We start from the raw sequence: 23,376 nt of genomic DNA on the forward strand, positions 1-23,376 counted from the left end.
TCCTACTTGCCTATCAGAGGGCAAGGTGAAGCTACTACCATGCCTAATTATTTTGGCTCTACATGAAGTGACAAGGGGCTAGGGGTTGCTTCTAGACTGAGCCATTGCCTGAGCAAGGGAGAGTAGAATGGGAATAAGTAAGCCATGGTTCAGGATGCTGTGAAACAGAAAACTATGAATGAAACCCAAATAGCAGGTAACACTGTTTTGCATGTCCACTCTGCTCTTCCAGAATACGAAGGCTCAGGCACAGACGTGGGGAAGAAGTTCACAAAGTGCGGCACGTGCAAGTATGGAGCAGAATGCGACGAGGACTCTGAGGATGTTTGGTGAGTTTCTGTAAAATAGTAACTATCTCATCTAATATATTTTTCATATCATACAATAGGTCATAGAATATTGAACTTAGGCATTGATGAGTTGTCTCTGGCCTCATTGTAGGACCAACAATATTAAACACATTGTCATTATAATCTAAAATACATTTTACATTTCAATACTGTATCATACTGCATTAACATACAGTATTAGTATCATGCAGTGCCATCATACATAATCACCCTGTAAACATACACGTCCAAGAGATCTTCCTAATATACTGTAGTCGACGCTGATGGATGAAGACTAGTAGTTTAGGGTTACAAATTTTATATTTTTCTGTCAGGTGCATATGTAACATTGACTGCAGCGGACACAATGAGAACCCTGTGTGCGCCACGGACGGAAACTCCTACAACAACCCCTGTCTGGTCCGAGAGGCCTCATGCATGAAGCAGGAGCAGATCGACGTCAAGCACCTTGGGAGATGCCCAGGTGAGACTGAGCACTATGCTGTGCAACTAGTAAAACTGGTTTACTGCTTGTAAAACATTATTTTTTGGGGGTGGGGGGGGGCAAATTCACAACCTACTGTACACAACTGGGTTGAAATGGCGTATTTTTATAACTCACCAAGGTTATGGCGCAGCTTTTCAAAGCCCAGCAAGACCAGATGAGGGGATTTTCCCATTTTGATTCAATAAAAAAGTGATAAATACCATCAACCGGCAGTTTTATCTGTGGTACACAGGCCAACGAACCTTCAGTATCTTTACCATGTTGGCTCGTATTGGGGTCAGAGATCAAACCATTTCTAGAGGGAGAAGAAACATCCCGTTCCCTGAGGGGGGAAGGTTCCTCACAACTTTGGAATGTGGTCTCAGAGACTGTGTTCATGCTAGCTAGCCGGATGCTAGCCGGATGCTAGTTGTCCCCCACGATGAAATCGGAGGGGGGACTATGGATCTGTCTCCGTCTGTACGTTAGTCAAACGCGATTCTCAGACACCACTGGCCGAAACGTGGGTGAATGATGCATAATCAACTGAAGTTCCAAACTCTGAACAAGCATAGCTCCTGTCCCATTTACTGTTGCCTTGTTTCACACTGAAATGGCTGTTTATGTTAGCATTATTCTAGTGTCAATCTCTTACCCAAAGTCTTTATTTACACTGGGAACAAACTGCCCCAGTCTATTTGGGCCAAACCTACAGTATACAGCTAGCCTCCATTATTATGGTAGACACCATAGGAAGCTAGCCATATTAGGGCTCGGCCAATCCCTCACTTTAAACAGTATGTTCGCATTTTAGGCAACCACTTAAGTCTCTCTGGGAAGTATAATTACACTAGCTCCAGGAACAATACTGTTAGCTTCACTCATCTCACCTGGAGACTTTCTTACACCAACCATATGCTAGTACAAATGCTAGCTAACCCTATGCTAGTTTACCCCAAAAACCATAGTCCCATTGTATTCTCATCACACAAGTTACACAAAGTTACAAGTCACACTTGACACAAAGCTGTGGTAATGCTAGGCCCCGTTTCCCCTCGTAGAGTCCTTCATGCCCGCCTGACTGAAGCTCGCAGCCAGATAAGCCTTACCAAGCAGACACCTGTCGTCAGCGCTGAGCCGGCCGATCAGTCATGCAAATCAATGAGCACTAGGCAAGCATATCAAAGCCTCCGAAGTCAGTAAACAAACACACAAGCCCTGACCGGCGCCTCAAAAGGAATAACATTTATTTATACTCCCCCACCGCCATTCCAAACCCCTGTCACGTCGAACCTTCCCAGAATTAAATTTACTCAGCCATGATTGAAGCTCGCTTCTTCAGAGGCATCTTTAGGTGGGGGGGAAAAGCTCAAATTAGTTATCCCAGGTCACGGTATGAGAAGTTTTGATCAAGCCACTGCTGGATGACGTTTTGGGGGGAAGGGCTCATTTGTAGTCCTGTGTTGAGCATCTGATTGAGGCTGTCTGCATTGCCAGGAGGGAGGGGTTTGCATTTTGCGGACTATTCCATTGGTTCCATTGTGCCAGGCATGCTCAATCAATCCCAGGTCAATTATTTGAATGAAAAGATAATATTATTTGGAACCTGGTTTGCAAATGTCAGGCACAGCTATGACAAAGCTACTGATTGCCTCTGTGGGAGAGAAGTCTAAGCGACAGTGTGCCCTGCAGGGCCTGAGAGGAGGAGCAACAGACCAATTTTCTAGGATCACGCCGGGTTCCTTCACACAAACAGGGATTAAGATATTTTGTGACGCTCGAAACCCCATATGCCAAATGTCATCGCAGTATCAATGAATATTTCCCCCATGATTTTATTTTAGCAGATTCATTTGTTCAACCACAGTGTCATTGATTAGAGTCGATACATATTTGATCATATTTAAATTCCTTTAGGTTGTGCACTAACTCAAGGGTTAGTAAACTCGACAGCTTCAAAATAAAGCACAAGCATTTGCTTGCAGGTGGCACTACATATTTAACCACTGTTGCATGTTAGATTTTACACATCAAAGCAACAGCAAGGTAAATCTGTAGCTATCTCAGTAATCCTACATCTCGCAGCAATTCTTTCATAATCAGGCCCACACTTTTTTAGGTTAAAACAACAGGGATTATCCCTCTAGAATGTTCTACAACCACTGACTTCCCACTGTGGCTAGATTGTGAGCCACTACACAGTGCAACATCAAAAACAAACACGAAAGAAAGAAGCACTATCAATATTTCCCGAGGAAGGATAGAATATAAAAAATGGATGAGTGTATGTGCCACTGTGTTTACTTATTCACAGCCCCACACCTCTCTATTGCTCTTTTCCTCTCATCTTCCTGTTTAGCATGCACCCCACCAACTGCTCTCGTCTGCGGGCCATTGCAACAAGACGAGAGCGGCGTTGTGTCAAGCCAGCGTTAGCTGTCGACTGTTTTGTATGATAGGAAACCACAGAGACAAATATTGACACACAGACACATACACAGACACACCACAATCACACACACTGTCAACAGGCACAACTCCCTGCACTCGCTGTCCCAGACCGGACTCACCTCGCTTTCGAAAAGGCCCGTAACACATAGATAGACCTCTCTACGCCTCCGTTCTGACAGATAGATACCCCCCTTCAGACAGAGAGCAAATATCCCCCACTTCCTTCGAAACCCTGGGAAATAATTATCCTCCAAACATCCACGAAGAGAAACAGTCTCAGCCAGTTTGTTTGTTTGAGACAAATCTGTAGCCAGACAGATGGACAGGACCTGCTTCCAGCTGTCTCTCATGTAGACAGATTGGCAGACATGCAGACAGATAAACAGGTAGAAAGACAGACAGACAGACAGACAGACAGACAGAGGAAGACAGACAGACAGAGACTGACAAGCAGACACAGACAGACAGGCAGGCAGTCAGGCAGACAGACAAACAGGCAGGCAGGCAGATAGGCAGACATACAGTGGGGAGAACAAGTATTTGATACACTGCCGATTTTGCAGGTTTTCCAACTTACAAAGCATGTAGAGGTCTGTAATTGTTATCATAGGTACACTTCAACTGTGAGAGACGGAATCTAAAATCCAGAAAATCACATTCTATGATTTTTAAGTAATTAATTTGCATTTTATTGCATGACATAAGTATTTGATACATCAGAAAAGCAGAACTTAATATTTGGTACAGAAACCTTTGTTTGCAATTACAGAGATCATACGTTTCCTGTAGGTCTTGACCAGGTTTGCACACACTGCAGCAGGGATTTTGGCCCACTCCTCCATACAGACCTTCTCCAGATCCTTCAGGTTTCGGGGCTGTCGCTGGGCAATACGGACTTTCAGCTCCCTCCAAAGATTTTCTATTGGGATCAGGTCTGGAGACTGGCTAGGCCACTCCAGGACCTTGAGATGCTTCTTACGGAGCCACTCCTTAGTTGCCCTGGCTGTGAGTTTCGGGTCGTTGTCATGCTGGAAGACCCAGCCACGACCCATCTTCAATGCTCTTACTGAGGGAAGGAGGTTGTTGGCCAAGATCTCGCGATACATGGCCCCATCCATCCTCCCCTCAATACGGTGCAGTCGTCCTGCAGAAAAGCATCCCCAAAAAATGATGTTTCCACCTCCATGCTTCACGGTTGGGATGGTGTTCTTGGGGTTGTACTCATCCTTCTTCTTCCTCCAAACACGGCGAGTGGAGTTTAGACCAAAAAAGCTCTATTTTTGTCTCATCAGACCACATGACCTTCTCCCATTCCTCCTCTGGATCATCCAGATGGTCATTGGCAAACTTCAGACGGGCCTGGACATGCGTTGGCTTGAGCAGGGGGACATTGCGTGCGCTGCAGGATTTTAATCCATGACGGCGTAGTGTGTTACTAATGGTTTTCTTTGAGACTGGGGTCCCAGCTCTCTTCAGGTCATTGACCAGGTCCTGCCGTGTAGTTCTGGGCTGATCCCTCACCTTCCTCATGATCATTGATGCCCCACGAGGTGAGATCTTGCATGGAGCCCCAGACCGAGGGTGATTGACCATCATCTTGAACTTCTTCCATTTTCTAACAATTGCGCCAACAGTTGTTGCCTTCTCACCAAGCTGCTTGCCTATTGTCCTGTAGCCCATCCCAGCCTTGTGCAGGTCTACAATTTTATCCCTGATGTCCTTACACAGCTCTCTGGTCTTGGCCATTGTGGAGAGGTTGGAGTCTGTTTGATTGAGTGTGTGGACAGGTGTCTTTTATACAGGTAACGAGTTCAAACAGGTGCAGTTAATACAGGTAATGAGTGGAGAACAGGAGGGCTTCTTAATGAAAAACTAACAGGTCTGTGAGAGCCGGAATTCTTACTGGTTGGTAGGTGATCAAATACTTATGTCATGCAATAAAATGCAAATTAATTACTTTAAAATCATACAATGTGATTTTCTGGATTTTTGTTTTAGATTCCGTCTCTCACAGTTGAAGTATACTTATGATAAAAATGACAGACCTCTACATGCTTTGTAAGTAGGAAAACCTGCAAAATCGGCAGTGTATCAAATACTTGTTCAAATCGGCAGTGTATCAAATACTTGTTCTCCCCACTGTATATGTATGTGTGTATTATATGCATGTGTGAATGTGTGTGTGTGAGAGAGTGCTTCAATTTATCTTGTCTTATTTCTAACAGCAGATAAAGACAAAATGGGGAAGAAAGATGACGGCAGTTCGTACAAGCCTGATCTTTTAGGTAAGCATATTTTCAATTGACTTTATTTAATCTACCTGTCATTGTGTTTCAATTGTTGATTCATGTAGGAGCATTGAAGTCGTAATCCCACTATAAAGCTACAGTAGATAAGCGCTTGGAAGCTTGTATGATTCGGCAAACATACTGTAATACAGTATACCAAAACACCAAATTACACCACTTCACTTCAACTTACTGTAGCACAGAAGCAGATCAAAACAAGAACAAAGATAAAACAGAATTCAAAAAGCACCCATGACTATTTTCCATTTATTCATTTTGTGCATTGCTATTTTAATCAACTCAATCTCTCTTGGGAACAATTCCCATAAAGCTTTGAGCATTTTGAATCAATGGCTTCAGTGCTGATGCAATTCATAATGCTGTGCAAAAAATTGTTCTTAACGAGAGGGAATCGACAAAAAACGAGCATGTGATGTCATCACATATCATTACCGCAAATGCCATTCTCTCCTTATTTCTTGGGAATGTTTGTTTTCATTTGAAGGTTTAGTCGTTTATTTGATTTTGATGTACACATTCGCAGCTGAAAGCTAAATTGCTGTACACACAGTAGTTTACATGGCCTAAACCGAAATACAGTGTTCAAAAGAAGTCTACAAATAATTAAGCTATTCCTAGGAATAGTTTTACAAAGTTACTTGGGTTATGTTTTTTCTTCTAAAATCCTATTTCTCAGACACAGCAGACCCAGGGGATGGCTTCTACGCTGGGATGCCCATCCCCTGTGCGGAGAGCTACGCTGGCTTCTGTGTACACGGGAAATGCGAGATCAAGTACAACATGGCCACCTGCAGGTCCGTCTCATATCTGTCATGGCACCTCCTTTCCTTTCTTCTTTCCCTCTTTCACATTCACACGCTGTAGGCAGATCGCTGGCGGGCGTCTAGCTGTTTAGATACAGTATGAAATGGTCTGATAATCTGTATGTCATGTGGCTGTCATAAATGGAAGGGTCAGATCATTTTGTTTATAATAGTAATAGGGCATTGTACAGCATTCCTGGTCTTAATGTACATTTTTTCATCATGGCTCTGTCTCCTTGTGATGTCGCCAACAGGTGCGACTCGGGCTACAAGGGGGCGCAGTGCGAGGAGCCCCAGGACTTCAACATCCTGTATGTGGTGCCCAGCGGCCAGAAGCTCCACTACGTCCTCATCGCCGCCATCATTGGCGCCGTGCAGATCGCCATCATCGTTGCCGTGGTGATGTGCATCATGAGGTAAGCGGCTAGGTGTCACACTTCTCACAGAGGTGTGATGTTTCTGTCTTTCACGTTGTCAACAAGTTCAGCGAAGGAGAGGATTGAAAATAACTCAAGGCTTGAGGTGTGAGTGGCTTAATGCCAAGGAAGCCGACCGTATGTGTGACTGACCAGGGTTTAAACCTGGGTCTCCAGCGTGGCACAGGACTGTTAGTCCACTGAGCTAAAGCCTAGGTGTTCAAGTCTCAGGCAAGGTTACTCATCACATGAGAGTAATTCCGTGGAGTAGGTGTATGGATGCTAAGAAATAACATTTGGATCAAAGGCAATCAATTAATTTACTGTCTAGTTTTATGAAGTTATTCAGTGCTTAGAAGATAATAGAATATTAATGTGTGTGGGGAAAGTTAATCTTTCCTAGCAGACAGTTAAACAAATCATCCATCATTAAACGAAACCACATAAATCTCTCATAGCTTAGTTTTAAGCACTGACTTAGAATCTGAGGCTCAAAACGAATTTCCTTTTTTGTACTTACAGGAAATGCCCGAAAAACAACAGGGGCCGTCGACAAAAGCAAAACCTCGGACACTTCTCATCAGACACTAACTCCAGGATGGTATAGCTCGTGTTTTTGAATAGGTTTTTCTTACAACGTGGAATACGATTTTTTTTATGTAAGATGTGTCATTTTATTATTTTATTCTTCCTGAAAAACAAAAATAGAAGAATGAGGATATTTATTTCAGGGACTTTTCTGTTTCTCTGGTGGATATGTAGCGTATCTCGCAGCGCTATTTTTACATTTTTCAAACATCCACAGACTGGTATGAGGAAACCGTCGACCAAGCCGCTCGTAGCTTGACCTTTTTATCTGCATTTTTGTTTAGTTTTTTTTATTTATTACTGTTTATTTCTTTTTGATTTTTTCGATAATACGGTACCTTCGGCGATCTGGAAAATGAATCCAAAGGAAACATAAACAACGTCTGTCTATATGGAATGTGCTACGCATTGGAAACAATTATTTCTAAGCCCCTCTCTCTCTCTATCTCGTTTTACAAATGATGTGCAGCTGATCACCAAAATGCAGTTTTTATTTATTGGGTGAGGGGTCAGCCAGCAAGGTGGATAATATGTTTACACTTATTATTTGATATGTAATTACAATTTTAAAGAATACACTGTTTTAACTAGCTAATCATTTATTTTTTGAATTTGATCAATGCTTACGTTTTTTACGTTAACATTATTATTACGAGGATTCTTTTTCTAATTCTAGTTACTGTACTGTATATCGCATGACTTGTGAAACTGTGTTCTTTGGTGTAGTTTTAACTTAAAGAAAATATGACACGTCTCCAAGCTTTCATCTCAGAAGCTCTACCAGTCCGATTATTCCAGCACATGATGATAGGCATCCATGTAAAATAGAATTCGGGTGGTAGATTGATAGATTTGTCAGTGAAAAAAAAGGAATGTGTAATGTTTCAAATAAGTCTCCTGTCAGTCTTCTCAAACCAGTCATACTGGGTTACATCAAAGTACCTATGACTGGAGTTTTACTTTGATGGTGGAGACATGAAAGTGGATTGTAATGCGTTGAGGCAGATTTTTTTTTTTTTACTGTCTTACAATCACAGGATTGTAATGAAAGAGCTGTTGACTTTGGGGGACCAGTGGTATTTAATGTAATGATACAAAATGAAGGACTACACATTGAGATACTACTATCATCCCTTTACGATACTTTCATGTAATTAGAAACGTATTGGTTACCGAAATGGATGTACATTTACATTTTCGTCATTTAGCAGACGCTCTTATCCAGAGCGACTTACAAATTGGTAAACAAGGGTTTTCTTTGAATGTGAGGATGTAATGCTGTTGTTGTTCCTCCACAAAACTTTACTTACATTTGCTCCTCAGCAAGACATTCCAAATACAGAGAAAATGTTGAATGGATGAATGAATAGGTGGAAATAGAACACTTCCGAGGTCCAAAGTGTAATACTTAACCACCAGTTTAAGTAGTAATTTTTTTCATCACTGGGGCCTTTATGTAAATGTCTTTAGTCTGCCTTCATCTGGTTGTAGGTCTTTGAGCAAAGTGTTTCAATTTGTTGTTTACCATCTCAGCCGTGACTCTATAAATGTGACTAGAATGTGTTTGACATGTCGTTGATCTTCTGCATGTAGGACTTTATAGGCAATTTTTGTCCCCAAAAAATAAAATGGAAATGTTTTTTTATGTATCATGTCATGGTTTGGAATGCGTCATTTGGAATTAAATGTTCCTGTTTTACTACACTGTCATCCCTCAACAGAGAGGGATGGGTAAAAGTATGGCGTCAAATCAGCTTCTAAAGTCCATTGCGTGCGAGACAGCGCTGTCGAGCAAGATGAGACATAATTGAGCAAGCAAGCACTGAGTAGAGAGCGCAGAGGATGGATCAAGAGAACAGAGGATGTGTCCCGCGAGCAGACAGGCCACGGGTCGAGCAGAACATCATTGCTGCAGTTCAAAAAGAAAAATGTATGAATAAATAAATACAGAACTGTTGGCCTCCCAAGTGGCGCAGCGTTCTAAGGCACTTTGGTCGCCAGTTGTACGGTGTTTCCTCTGACCCATTGGTGCGGCTGGCTTCCGGGTTAAGCGAGCAGTGCGCCTTGGCAGGATCGTGTTTCGGAGGACCCATGGCTCTTGACCTTCGCCTCTCCCGAGTCTGTACGGGAGTTGCAGCGATGGAACATGACTGTAACTACCAATTGGGGAGAAAAAGGGGTAAAATTATTTATATATATATATATACACTGCTCAAAAAAATAAAGGGAACACTTAAACAACACATCCTAGATCTGAATGAATGAAATAATCTTATTAAAAACGTTTTTCTTTACATAGTTGAATGTGCTGACAACAAAATCACACAAAACTTATCAATGGAAATCAAATTTATCAACCCATGGAGGTCTGGATTTGGAGTCACCCTCAAAATTAAAGTGGAAAACCACACTACAGGCTGATCCAACGTTGATGTAATGTCCTTAAAACAAGTCAAAATGAGGCTCAGTAGTGTGTGTGGCCTCCACGTGCCTGTATGACCTCCCTACAACGCCTGGGCATGCTCCTGATGAGGTGGCGGATGGTCTCCTGAGGGATCTCCTCCCAGACCTGGACTAAAGCATCCGCCAACTCCTGGACAGTCTGTGGTGCAACATGGCGTTGGTGGATGGAGCGAGACATGATGTCCCAGATGTGCTCAATTGGATTCAGGTCTGGGGAATGGGCGGGCCAGTCCATAGCATCAATGCCTTCCTCTTGCAGGAACTGCTGACACACTCCAGCCACATGAGGTTTAGCATTGTCTTGCATTAGGAGGAACACAGGGCCAACCGCACCAGCATATGGTCTCACAAGGGGTCTGAGGATCTCATCTCGGTACCTAATGGCAGTCAGGCTACCTCTGGCGAGCACATGGAGGGCTGTGCGGCCCCCCAAAGAAATGCCACCCTACACCATGACTGACCCGCCGCCAAACCGGTCATGCTGGAGGATGTTGCAGGCAGCAGAACGTTCTCCACGGCGTCTCCAGACTCTGTCACGTCTGTCACATGTGCTCAGTGTGAACCTGCTTTCATCTGTGAAGAGCACAGGGCGCCAGTGGCGAATTTGCCAATCTTGGTGTTCTCTGGCAAATGCCAAACGTCCTGCACGGTGTTGGGCTGTAAGCACAACCATCACCTGTGGACGTCGTGCCCTCATACCACCCTCATGGAGTCTGTTTCTGACCGTTTGAGCAGACACATGCACATTTGTGGCCTGCTGGAGGTCATTTTGCAGGGCTCTGGCAGTGCTCCTCCTGCTCCTCCTTGCACAAAGGCGGCGGTAGCGGTCCTGCTGCTGGGTTGTTACCCTCCTACGGCCTCCTCCACGTCTCCTGATGTACTGGCCTGTCTCCTGGTAGCGCCTCCATGCTCTGGACACTACGCTGACAGACACAGCAAACCTTCTTGCAACAGCTCGCATTGATGTGCCATCCTGGATGAGCTGCACTACCTGAGCCACTTGTGTGGGTTGTAGACTCCGTCTCATGCTACCACTAGAGTGAAAGCACCGCCAGCATTCAAAAGTGACCAAAACATCAGCCAGGAAGCATAGGAACTGAGAAGTGGTCTGTGGTCACCACCTGCAGAACCACTTCTTTATTGGGGGTGTCTTGCTAATTGCCTATAATTTCCACCTGTTGTCTATTCCATTTGCACAACAGCATGTGAAATGTATTCTCAATCAGTGTTGCTTCCTAAGTGGACAGTTTGATTTCACAGAAGTGTGATTGACTTGGAGTTACATTGTGTTGTTTAAGTGTTCCCTTTATTTTTTTGAGCAGTATATACAGTGGGGGAAAAAAGTATTTAGTCAGCCACCAATTGTGCAAGTTCTCCCACTTAAAAAGATGAGAGAGGCCTGTAATTTTCATCATAGGTACACGTCAACTATGACAGACAAAATGAGAAGAAAAAAATCCTGAAAATCACATTGTAGGATTTTTTATGAATTTATTTGCAAATGATGGTGGAAAATAAGTATTTGGTCAATAACAAAAGTTTCTCAATACTTTGTTATATACCGTTTGTTGGCAATGACACAGGTCAAACGTTTTCTGTAAGTCTTCACAAGGTTTTCACACACTGTTGCTGGTATTTTGGCCCATTCCTCCATGCAGATCTCCTCTAGAGCAGTGATGTTTTGGGGCTGTCGCTGGGCAACACAGACTTTCAACTCCCTCCAAAGATTTTCTATGGGGTTGAGATCTGGAGACTGGCTAGGCCACTCCAGGACCTTGAAATGCTTCTTACGAAGCCACTCCTTCGTTGCCCGGGCGGTGTGTTTGGGATCATTGTCATGCTGAAAGACCCCGCCACGTTTTATCTTCAATGCCCTTGCTGATGGAAGGAGGTTTTCACTCAAAATCTCACGATACATGGCCCCATTCATTCTTTCCTTTACACGGATCAGTCGTCCTGGTCCCTTTGCAGAAAAACAGCCCCAAAGCATGATGTTTCCACCCCCATGCTTCACAGTAGGTATGGTGTTCTTTGGATGCAACTCAGCATTCTTTGTCCTCCAAACACGACGAGTTGAGATTTTACCAAAAAGTTATATTTTGGTTTCATCTGACCATATGACATTCTCCCAATCCTCTTCTGGATCATCCAAATGCACTCTAGCAAACTTCAGACGGGCCTGGACATGTACTGGCTTAAGCAGGGGGACACGTCTGGCACTGCAGGATTTGAGTCCCTGGCGGCGTAGTGTGTTACTGATGGTAGGCTTTGTTACTTTGGTCCCAGCTCTCTGCAGGTCATTCACTAGGTCCTCCCGTGTGGTTCTGGGATTTTTGCTCACCGTTCTTGTGATCATTTTGACCCCACGGGGTGAGATCTTGCGTGGAGCCCCAGATCGAGGGAGATTATCAGTGGTCTTGTATGTCTTCCATTTCCTAATAATTGCTCCCACAGTTGATTACTTCAAACCAAGCTGCTTACCTATTGCAGATTCAGTCTTCCCAGCCTGGTGCAGGTCTACAATTTTGTTTCTGGTGTCCTTTGACAGCTCTTTGGTCTTGGCCATAGTGGAGTTTGGAGTGTGACTGTTTGAGGTTGTGGACAGGTGTCTTTTATACTGATAACAAGTTCAAACATTTGCCATTAATACAGGTAACGAGTGGAGGACAGAGGAGCCTCTTAAAGAAGAAGTTACAGGTCTGTGAGAGCCAGAAATCTTGCTTGTTTGTAGGTGACCAAATACTTATTTTCCACCATAATTAGCAAATAAATTCATTAAAAATCCTACAATGTGATTTTCTGGAAAACATTTTCGCAATTTGTCTGTCATAGTTGACGTGTACCTATGATGAAAATTACAGGCCTCTCTCATCTTTTTAAGTGGGAGAACTTGCACAATTGGTGGCTGACTAAATACTTTTTTCCCCCACTGTAAGTATTTGATCACCTACCAACCAGTAAGAATTCCGGCTCTCACAGACCTGTTAGTTTTTCTTTAAGAAGCCCTCCTGTTCTCCACTCATTACCTGTATTAACTGCACCTGTTTGAACTCGTTACCTGTATAAAAGACACCTGTCCACACACTCAATCAAACAGACTCCAACCTCTCCACAATGGCCAAGACCAGAGAGCTGTGTAAGGACATCAGGGATAAAATTGTAGACCTGCACAAGGCTGGGATGGGCTACAGGACAATAGGCAAGCAGCTTGGTGAGAAGGCAACAACTGTTGGCGCAATTATTAGAAAATTGAAGAAGTTCAAGATGACGGTCAATCACCCTCGGTCTGGGGCTCCATGCAAGATCTCACCTCGTGGGGCATCAATGATCATGAGGAAGGTGAGGGATCAGCCCAGAACTACACGGCAGGACCTGGTCAATAACCTGAAGAGAGCTGGGACCACAGTCTCAAAGAAAACCATTAGTAACACACTACGCCGTCATGGATTAAAATCCTGCAGCGCACGCAAGGTCTCCCTGCTCAAGCCAGTGCATGTCCAGTACCGTCTGCAGTTTGCCAATGACCATCTGGATGATCCAGAGGAGGAATGGGAGAAGGTCATGTGGTCTGATGAGACAAAAATATAGCTTTTTGGTCTAAACTCCACTCGCCGTGTTTGGAGGAAGAAGAAGGATGAGTACAACCCCAAGAACACCATCCCAACCGTGAAGCATGGAGGTGGAAACATCATTCTTTGGGGATGCTTTTCTGCAAAGGGGACAGGACGACTGCACCGTATTGAGGGGAGGATGGATGGGGCCATGTATCGCGAGATCTTGGCCAACAACCTCCTTCCCTCAGTAAGAGCATTGAAGATGGGTCGTGGCTGGGTCTTCCAGCATGACAACGACCCGAAACACACAGCCAGGGCAACTAAGGAGTGGCTCCGTAAGAAGCATCTCAAGGTCCTGGAGTGGCCTAGCCAGTCTCCAGACCTGAACCCAATAGAAAATCTTTGGAGGGAGCTGAAAGTCCGTATTGCCCAGCGACTGCCCCGAAACCTGAAGGATCTGGAGAAGGTCTGTATGGAGGAGTGGGCCAAAATCCCTGCTGCAGTGTGTGCAAACCTGGTAAAGACCTACAGGAAACTTATGATCTCTGTAATTGGAAACAAAGGTTTCTGTACCAAATATTAAGTTCTGCTTTTCTGATGTATCAAAAACGGATGTCATGCAATAAAATGCAAATTAATTACTTTAAAATCATACAATGTGATTTTCTGGATTTTTGTTTTAGATTCCGTCTCTCACAGTTGAAGTGTACCTATGATAAAAATTACAGACCTCTACATGCTTTGTAAGTAGGAAAACCTGCAAAATCGTCAGTGTAACAAATACTTGTTCTTCCCACTGTAACTGATACAAGTAGTAGAATCAGATTTAAAAAACAGGTACAAAAACACCTTATGGAACAGTGGGGTCTGTGAAGCAACACAAACATAGGCACAGACACATTCATACACACACGATGACATACGCACTATACTGACACGTACACATGGATTCTTCCTGGAGTCAAGCAAAATTAAGGCAGTTCGTACAATTTTAAAAACATTACAATACATTCACAGATTTCACAACACACTGTGTGCCCTCAGGCCCCTACTCCACCACTACCACATATCTACAGTACAAAATCCATGTGTACGTGTGTGTATAGTGCGTTTGTTATCGTGTGTGTACGCATGTGTCTGTGCCTATGTTTGTGTTGCTTCACAGACCCCACTGTTCCATAAGGTGTTTTTTTTAATCTGTTTTTAAATTCTAATTTTACTATTTGCATCAGTTACTTGATGTGGAATAGAGTTCCATGTAGTCATGGCTCTATGTAGTACTGTGCGCCTCCCATAGTCTGTTCTGGACTTGGGGACTGTGAAGAGACCTCTGATGGCATGTCTTGTATGGGTATGTATGGGTGTCCGAGCTGTGCGCCAGTAGTTCTAACAGACAGCTCGGAGCATTCAACACGTCAATACCGCTCATAAATACAAGTAGTGATGAAGTCAATCTCTCCTCCACATTGAGCCAGGAGAGATTGACATGCATATTATTAATATTAGCTCTCTGTGTACATCCAAGGGCCAGCCGTGCTGCCCCGTTCTGAGCCAATTGCAATTTTCCTAAGTCTTTTTTCGTGGCACCTGACCACATGACTGAACAGTAGTCCAGGTGTGACAAAACTAGGGCCTGTATGACCTGCCTTGTTGATAGTGCTGTTAAGAAGGTAGAGTAGCGCTTTATTATGGACATACTTCTCCCCATCTTAGCTACTGTTGTATCAATATGTTTTGACCATGACAGTTTACAATCCAGGGTTACCCCAAGCAGTTTAGTCAACTCAACTTGCTCAATTTCCACATTATTTATTACAAGATTTAGTTGAGGTTTAGGGTTTAGTGAATGATTTGTCCCAAATACAATGCTTTTAGTTTTAGAAATATTTCGGACTAACTTATTCCTTGCCACCCACTCTGAAACTAACTGCAACTCTTTGTTAAGTGTTGCAGTCATTTCAGTCGCTGTAGTAGCTGACATGTATAGTGTTGAGTCATCTGCATACATAGACACTCTGGCTTTACTCAAAGCCAGTGGCATGTCATTAGTTAAGATTGAAAAAAGTAATGGGCCTAGACAGCTGCCCTGGGGAATTCCTGATTCTACCTGGATTATGTTGGAGAGGCTTCCATTAAAGAACACCCTCTGTGTTCTGTTAGACAGGTAACTCTGTATCCACAATATAGCAGGGGGAGTAAAGCCATAACACATATATTTTTCCAGCAGCAGACTTTGATCGATAATGTCAAAAGCCGCACTGAAGTCTAACAAAACAGACCCCACAGTCTTTTTATCATCAATGCCTCTCAGCCAATCATCAGTCATTTGTGTAAGTGCTGTGCTTGTTGAATGTCCTTCTCTATAAGCATGCTGAAAGTTTGTTGTCGATTTGTTTACTGTAAAGTAGAATTTTTTCCAATAGTTTACTAAAGGTTGGTAACAGGCTAATTGGTTGGCTATTTGAGCCAGTAAAGGGGCCTTTACTATTGTTAGGTAGCAGAATGACTTTTGCTTCCCTCCAAGCCTGGGGCAACACACATTCTAGTAGGCTTAAATTTAAAATATGGCAAATAGGAGTGGCAATATCGTCGTTATTATCCTCAGTAATTTTCCATCCAGGTTGTCAGACCCCGGTGGCTTGTCATTGTTGATAGACAACAATACTTTTTTCACCTCTTCCACACTCACTTTACGGAATTCAAAATTACAATGCTTGTCTTTCATAATTTGGTCAGATATACTTGGATGTGTAGTGTCAGCAATTGCTGCTGGCATGTCATGCCTAAGTTTGCTAATCTTGTCAATGAAAAAATCATGAAAGTAGTTGTCAATATCAGTTGGTTTTGTGATGAATGAGCCATCTGATTAAATGAATGATGGAGCTGAGTTTGCCTTTTTCCCCAAAATTTAATTTAAGGTGCTCCAAAGTGTCAAGGCCGGGCGTAGGTGTGGTGTGGAATCAATTGCAGGATGCAGATGCAAGTCCAAAAACACTTTAATAAAGTCCACAGAAACAACGGCTATAAACAGAGCCGGTTGAACAAGGGAAAGATAAACGCACTCAGCGTAAAAGTACAACAACCGCACAACGTGCGGACTCTCTAATAACATAGAGCACAAACTGACTGGCAACACCTGCTGACATAGAACAACTACACACAACCACAAGACAGAAACAACGAGAACTTAAAGGACACATAATCAAGACGAAATGAGCAACAGGTGTAACAAATCAGACCAAACCAAACACACACAGACACAACGAACGGTGGCAGCTAGTACTCCGGGGACGACGACCGCCGAAGCCTGCCCGAACAAGGAGAAGGAGCAGCCTCGGCTGAAACCGTGACAGTACCCCCCCCTTGACGCGCGGCTCCAGCCGTGCGCCGACCCCGGCCTCGGGGACGACCAGGAGGATGCGGAGCAGGGCGCGTGGGATGACCACGATGGAACTCAGTCAGAAGAGACGGGTCTAAGATATCTCTCCTAGGCACCCAGCACCGCTCCTCCGGACCGTACCCCTCCCACTCCACGAGATATTGGAGACCCCCCATCCGGCGTCTCGAATCCAGGATGGACCGAACTGTGTACGCCGGATGGACCGAACTGTGTACGCCGGAGCCCCCTCGATGTCCAGCGGGGGCGGAGGAGTCTCTGCTATCTCACACTCCTGGAGTGGACCAGCTACCACCGGCCTGAGGAGAGACACATGGAACGAGGGGTTAATATTCTTATACTCAATAGGAAGTTGTAATCTGTAACACACCTCGTTCAACCTCCTCAGGACTTTAAAAGGCCCCACAAACCGCCGACCCAGCTTCCGGCAGGGCAGGCGGAGGGGCAGGTTTCTGGTCGAGAGCCAGACTCGATCTCCCGGTGCGTACACCGGTCCCTCACTGCAGTGGAGATCGGCGCTCGCCTTGTGTCGACGGATGGCCCGCTGCAGATGTACGTGAGCAGCGTTCCACGTCTCCTCCGAGCGCCGCACCCACTCATCCACCGCAGGGGCCTCGATCTGGCTCTCATGCCAAGGTGCCAGAACCGGCTGGTACCCTAACACACACTGGAAAGGGGTTAGTTTAGTGGAGGAGTGGCGGAGAGAGTTCTGTGCCATCTCGGCCCAGGGAACATATCTCGTCCACTCCTCCGGCCGGCCCTGGCAATACGACCTCAGAAACCTACCCACCTCCTGGTTTACTCGTTCAACCTGCCCATTGCTCTCCGGGTGGTACCCCGAGGTAAGGCTCACCGAGACCCCCAAGCGCTCCATGAACGCTCTCCAGACTCGAGAGGTAAACTGGGGGCCTCGATCAGACACTATATCCTCGGGTACCCCGTAATGCCGGAAGACGTGAGTGAATAGTGCCTCAGCGGTCTGTAGGGCAGTGGGAAGACCCGGCATGGGAAGGAGACGACAGGCCTTCGAGAACCGATCCACAACGACCAGGATGGTGGTATTTCCCTGGGAGAGGGGAAGATCAGTAACAAAATCCACCGAGAGGTGAGACCAGGGTCGTTGTGGAACGGGCAGGGGTTGTAACTTACCCCTGGGCAAATGTCTGGGTGCCTTACACTGGGCACATAGCGAACAGGAGGAAACATAAACCCTCACATCCCTGGCTAACGTTGGCCACCAGTACTTAGTGCTAAGGCAGTGCACCGTCCGGCCAATCCCTGGATGTCCAGAGGAGGGTGACGTGTGAGCCCAATATATAAGTCGATCCCGAACCTCGAACGGCACGTACGTCCGACCCACAGGACACTGTGGAGGGCTAGGATCGGTACGCAACGCCCGCTCGAATTTCGGAATCGACCTCCCACACCACCGGTGCCACCAGGCAAGACGGCGGGAGTATGGGCGTGGGCTCAACGGACCTCTCCTCCGTGTCATACCGCCGGGACAGAGCATCTGCCTTACCATTCTGGGACCCAGGGATGTACGTGATCTTAAAAACGAACCGGGCCAGAAACATATTCCACCTAGCCTGGCGAGGGTTCAGTCTCCTAGCTGCCCGGATGTACTCCAGGTTTCGGTGGTCTGTCAAAATGAGGAAAGGGTGTTGAGCCCCCTCTAGCCAATGCCTCCACACCTTTAGGGCCTGGACCACGGCTAGCAGCTCCCTGTCCCCCACGTCATAATTTCGCTCCGCCGGACTGAGCTTTTTAGAGTAAAAAGCACAGGGGCGGAGTTTCAGGGGCGTGCCAGATCGTTGCGAGAGCACGGTCCCTATACCGGCTTCAGACGCGTCTACCTCGACCTGGAATGGGAGTGCGGGATCCGGATGCGCCAACACCGGCGCCGAGGTAAACAGGTCCTTCAGTCTCCCAAAAGCCCTATCCGCCTCAGCAGACCACTGCAAGCGCACCGGACCTCCCTTTAGTAGAGACGTTATGGGAGCTGCCACCTGTCCAAAACCCCGGATAAACCTCCTGTAGTAATTCGCAAAACCCAAGAACCGCTGCACCTCTTTAACAGTAGTTGGAGTTTGCCAATTACGCACGGCCGACACACGGTCAACCTCCATCTTAACCCCTGATGCAGACAACTGATAACCCAAAAAGGAGACAGACTCCTGGAAAAACAGACATTTCTCTGCCTTGACATACAGATCATGCTCCAACAATCTCCTCAATACTCGGCGCACCAGGGCTACATGCTCGGCTCGGGTAGAAGAATACACTAGAATGTCATCAATGTACACGACCACTCCCTGCCCCTGCATATCCCGGAAGATCTCATCAACGAAGGATTGGAAGACTGAAGGAGCATTCATTAACCCGTATGGCATGACGAGATACTCGTAATGACCCGAGGTGGTACTAAATGCTGTCTTCCATTCGTCTCCCTCCCTAATACGTACCAAGTTGTATGCGCTCCTGAGATCCAATTTTGTGAAGAAACGCGCCCCGTGTAAAGACTCCGTCATAGTCGCAATCAGAGGGAGTGGATAACTGTATTTCACAGTAATCTGATTGAGACTGCGGTAATCAATACACGGGCGCAAACCTCCATCCTTTTTCTTCACAAAAAAGAAACTCGAGGACGCAGGGGAAGTGGAGGGCCGTATGTATCCCTGTCTCAGAGACTCGGCTATGTAAGTCTCCATAGCTCTCTTCTCCTCTTGAGACAGAGGATACACATGGCTCCGCGGAAGCGCAGCTCCTACCTGGAGGTCTATCGCACAATCCCCCTGTCTATGTGGTGGCAATTGCGTCGCCTTCGCTTTACTAAACACAATTGCTAAATCATCATACTCGGGGGGAATGTGCAATGCCGGCAGTTGGTTTGGACTTTCCACCGAGGTCGCCCCTACGGAAACGCCCAGACATCGCCCTACACACTGGACAGACCACTCCTTGAGAGCCCTCTGTTGCCACGAAATAGAGGGATTATGAGTAATAAACCAGGGAAGCCCCAGCACCACCGGATACGCAGGAGAGTCTATAAGATATAGCTGAATAGTCTCCTCATGACCCTCCTGCGTCCCCATCCTAAGTGGAGCTGTGACCTCCCTAATCAACCCCGATCCCAACGGACGGCTATCTAAAGCATGTACAGGGAAGGGACTACTGACTGGAAGGAGGGGAATCCCTAACTCAGCACAAAATCGCCGATCTATAAAATTCCCAGCTGCGCCTGAATCTACTAGCGCCTTATGCTGGGAATGAGGTGCAACCTGTGGGAAGCAAACAGGTATGGTTAGGTGAACAACAGAGAGCTCTGGGTAAGTGGGGCGCCTACTCACCTGGAGGGACTCCCCAGAGCGTGGCCTGCCGTCTCTCCCCCTAGGCGACCCCCCCCAGCACCTGGCCGCAGTGTGTCCTCCACGGCCACAGTAGGTACAGGGGTTGGTTCCCCTGGGGCTCCTTCTCCTCTCCTCTCTAGCGCCAGCACCCCCGAGCTCCATAGGACTAGGCTCGGAGGTGCTGGAGGGTGGAATGGACGACCCCCACTCAGGACGTCCGCGGGTGGCCAACAGGGTGTCGAGGCGAATGGCCATGTCAACTAACTGGTCAAACGTGAGGGTGGTGTCCCTGCAGGCCAACTCACGACGGACGTCCTCCCGTAGGCTGCAGCGGAAGTGGTCTATGAGGGCCCGCTCATTCCACCCTGCGTCTGCCGCTAGAGTCCGGAACTCCAGTGCAAAATCCTGTGCGCTCCTCTTCCCCTGTCGGAGGTAGAATAGACGTTCTCCCGCCGCCTTCCCCTCAGGTGGATGGTCGAATACAGCCCTGAAGCGACGGGAGAACTCTGCATAGGTGATCGTCGCGGGGTCTATTCTCCTCCATTCGGCGTTGGCCCACTCCAACGCCTTGCCGGTGAGACAGGAGATGAGGGCGGAAACGCTCTCGTGTCCCGAGGGCACCGGGTGTACGGTGGCGAGGTAGAGTTCTACTTGTAGGAGGAAACCTTGACACCCGGCAGCGGTACCATCATACGCCCTCGGGAGCGAGAGCCGAATCCCACTGGGTTCCGGAGCGTGGACTAAGGGACTGACCGGTGCTGGTGGTACTGTGGGAGGAGGCGTGGGTGCCCAACTGGTCTCCAGGCGATGCAGGGTATTCATTACTCCTTGTAATGCGTTGGTGATCTGGGCTATCCTGTCATCCTGTCCGCGGACGCGCTCCTCCCATGACTCGGTCGCTGCTGCTGCTCCTGCTGATTCCATGAATGGTGTGTAGTTCTGTCAAGGCCGGGCGTAGGTGTGGTGTGGAATCAATTGCAGGATGCAGATGCAAGTCCAAAAACACTTTAATAAAGTCCACAGAAACAACGGCTATAAACAGAGCCGGTTGAACAAGGGAAAAATAAACGCACTCAGCGTAAAAGTACAACAACCGCACAACGTGCGGACTCTCTAATAACATAGAGCACAAACTGACTGGCAACACCTGCTGACATAGAACAACTACACACAACCACAAGACAGAAACAACGAGAACTTAAAGGACACATAATCAAGACGAAATGAGCAACAGGTGTAACAAATCAGACCAAACCAAACACACACAGACACAACGAACGGTGGCAGCTAGTACTCCGAGGACGACGACCGCCGAAGCCTGCCCGAACAAGGAGAAGGAGCAGCCTCGGCTGAAACCGTGACACAAAGCTTTTTACTATCATTCTTTATGTCATTCATCTTTGTTAAATATTGTAGTTTCTTCTTCTTTTTATTCAGTTTAGTCAAATGATTTCTCAATTTGCAATACGTTTGCCAATCGGTTGTGCATCCCTCTCAAACATACCATTTTTCAATTCCTCATCAATCAACAGGGATTTAACAGTGTTTACAATCATTTTCTTAATGGGTGCATGCTTATTAGTAACTGGAATAAGCGATTTCTTAAATGTGTCAAGTGCAGTGTCTGTTTGCTCCTCATTACACACCACGGACCAACATATATTCTTTACATCAACAACATAGGAATCACTACAAATCTTATTGGATGACCTCTTATACACAATATTAGGCCCAGCCTTTGGAACTTTGGTTTTCCTAGATATGGCTACTATGTTGTGATGGATTTGGATACTACTTTCAAACAAATCTCTGCAGCTTTAGTAAAGATATGATCAATACATGTTGATGATTTCATATCTGTGCTGTTTTTAACTACCCTGGTAGGTTGACTGATAACCTGAACCAGGTTGCAGGCACTGGTTACAGTTTGAAGCTTTCTCTTGAGTGGGCAGTCTGATGAAAGCCAGTCAATATTTAATTCACCCAGAAAGTATACCTCTCTATTGATATCACATACATTATCAAGCATTTCACACATGTTATCCAGATGCTGACTGTTAGCACTTGGTGGTCTATAGCAGCTTCCCACCAGAATGGGCTTTAGGTGAGACAGATGAACCTGTAGCCATATTACTTAAACAGTATTTAACATGAGATCCTCTCTAATCTTCACAGGAATGTGGTTCTGAATATAAACAGCAACACCGCCACCATTGGCATTTCTATATTTTCTGTAAATGTTATAACCTTGTATTGCTACCACTGTATCATCAAAGGTATTATCTAAGTGAGTTTCAGAGATAGTCAGAATATGAATGTTATCTGTTACTACCAAATTATTGATTTCATGAACCTTATTTCTTAAGCTACATACAGTGAGGGAAAAAAGTATTTGATCCCCTGCTGATTTTGTACGTTTGCCCACTGACAAAGAAATGATCAGTCTATAATTTTAATGGTAGGTTTATTTGAACAGTGAGAGACAGAATAACAACAAAAAAATCCAGAAAAACGCATGTCAAAAATGTTATCAATTGATTTGCATTTTAATGAGAGAAATAAGTATTTGACCCCTCTGCAAAACATGACTTAGTACTTGGTGGCAAAACCCTTGTTGGCAATCACAGAGGTCAGACGTTTCTTGTAGTTGGCCACCAGGTTTGTACACATCTCAGGAGGGATTTTGTCCCACTCCTCTTTGCAGATCTTCTCCAAGTCATTAAGGTTTCGAGGCTGACGTTTGGCAACTCGAACCTTCAGCTCCTTCCACAGATTTTCTATGGGATTAAGGTCTGGAGACTGGCTAGGCCACTCCAGGACCTTAATGTGCTTCTTCTTGAGCCACTCCTTTGTTGCTTTGGCCATGTGTTTTGGGTCATTGTCATGCTGGAATACCCATCACGACCCATTTTCAATGCCCTGGCTGAGGGAAGGAGGTTCTCACCCAAGATTTGACAGTACATGGCCCCGTCCATCGTCCATTTGATGCGGTGAAGTTGTCCTGTCCCCTTAGCAGAAAAACACCCCCAAAGCATAATGTTTCCACCTCCATGTTTGACGGTGGGGATGGTGTTCTTGGGGTCATAGGCAGCATTCATCCTCCTCCAAACACGGCGAGTTGAGTTGATGCCAAAGAGCTCCATTTTGGTCTCATCTGACCACAACACTTTCACCCAGTTCTCCTCTGAATCATTCAGATGTTCATTGGCAAACTTCAGACGGGCATGTA

At 45.8% G+C, this 23,376-nt stretch overlaps 1 protein-coding gene across 1 annotated transcript in view; it reads left to right on the forward strand.

The window, feature by feature from the left end:
* The window catches only part of tmeff1a (transmembrane protein with EGF-like and two follistatin-like domains 1a), a gene marked incomplete at both ends in the record, with an annotated part of 76,032 nt that extends 68,630 nt beyond the window's left edge, over positions 1–7,402 (forward strand). The window contains 6 exons of the mRNA XM_084188185.1: positions 233–329; positions 665–813; positions 5,493–5,552; positions 6,253–6,370; positions 6,634–6,795; positions 7,318–7,402. Coding sequence (XP_084044311.1) covers positions 233–329; positions 665–813; positions 5,493–5,552; positions 6,253–6,370; positions 6,634–6,795; positions 7,318–7,402 — 671 coding nt within the window. The remainder of the gene's footprint in view (positions 1–232; positions 330–664; positions 814–5,492; positions 5,553–6,252; positions 6,371–6,633; positions 6,796–7,317) is intronic.
* Positions 7,403–23,376: the final 15,974 nt, after the last annotated feature.

The sequence above is a fragment of the Coregonus lavaretus genome (assembly GCF_964263955.1).
Source record: "Coregonus lavaretus genome assembly, chromosome: 23".
Classification (NCBI taxonomy): domain Eukaryota; kingdom Metazoa; phylum Chordata; class Actinopteri; order Salmoniformes; family Salmonidae; genus Coregonus; species Coregonus lavaretus.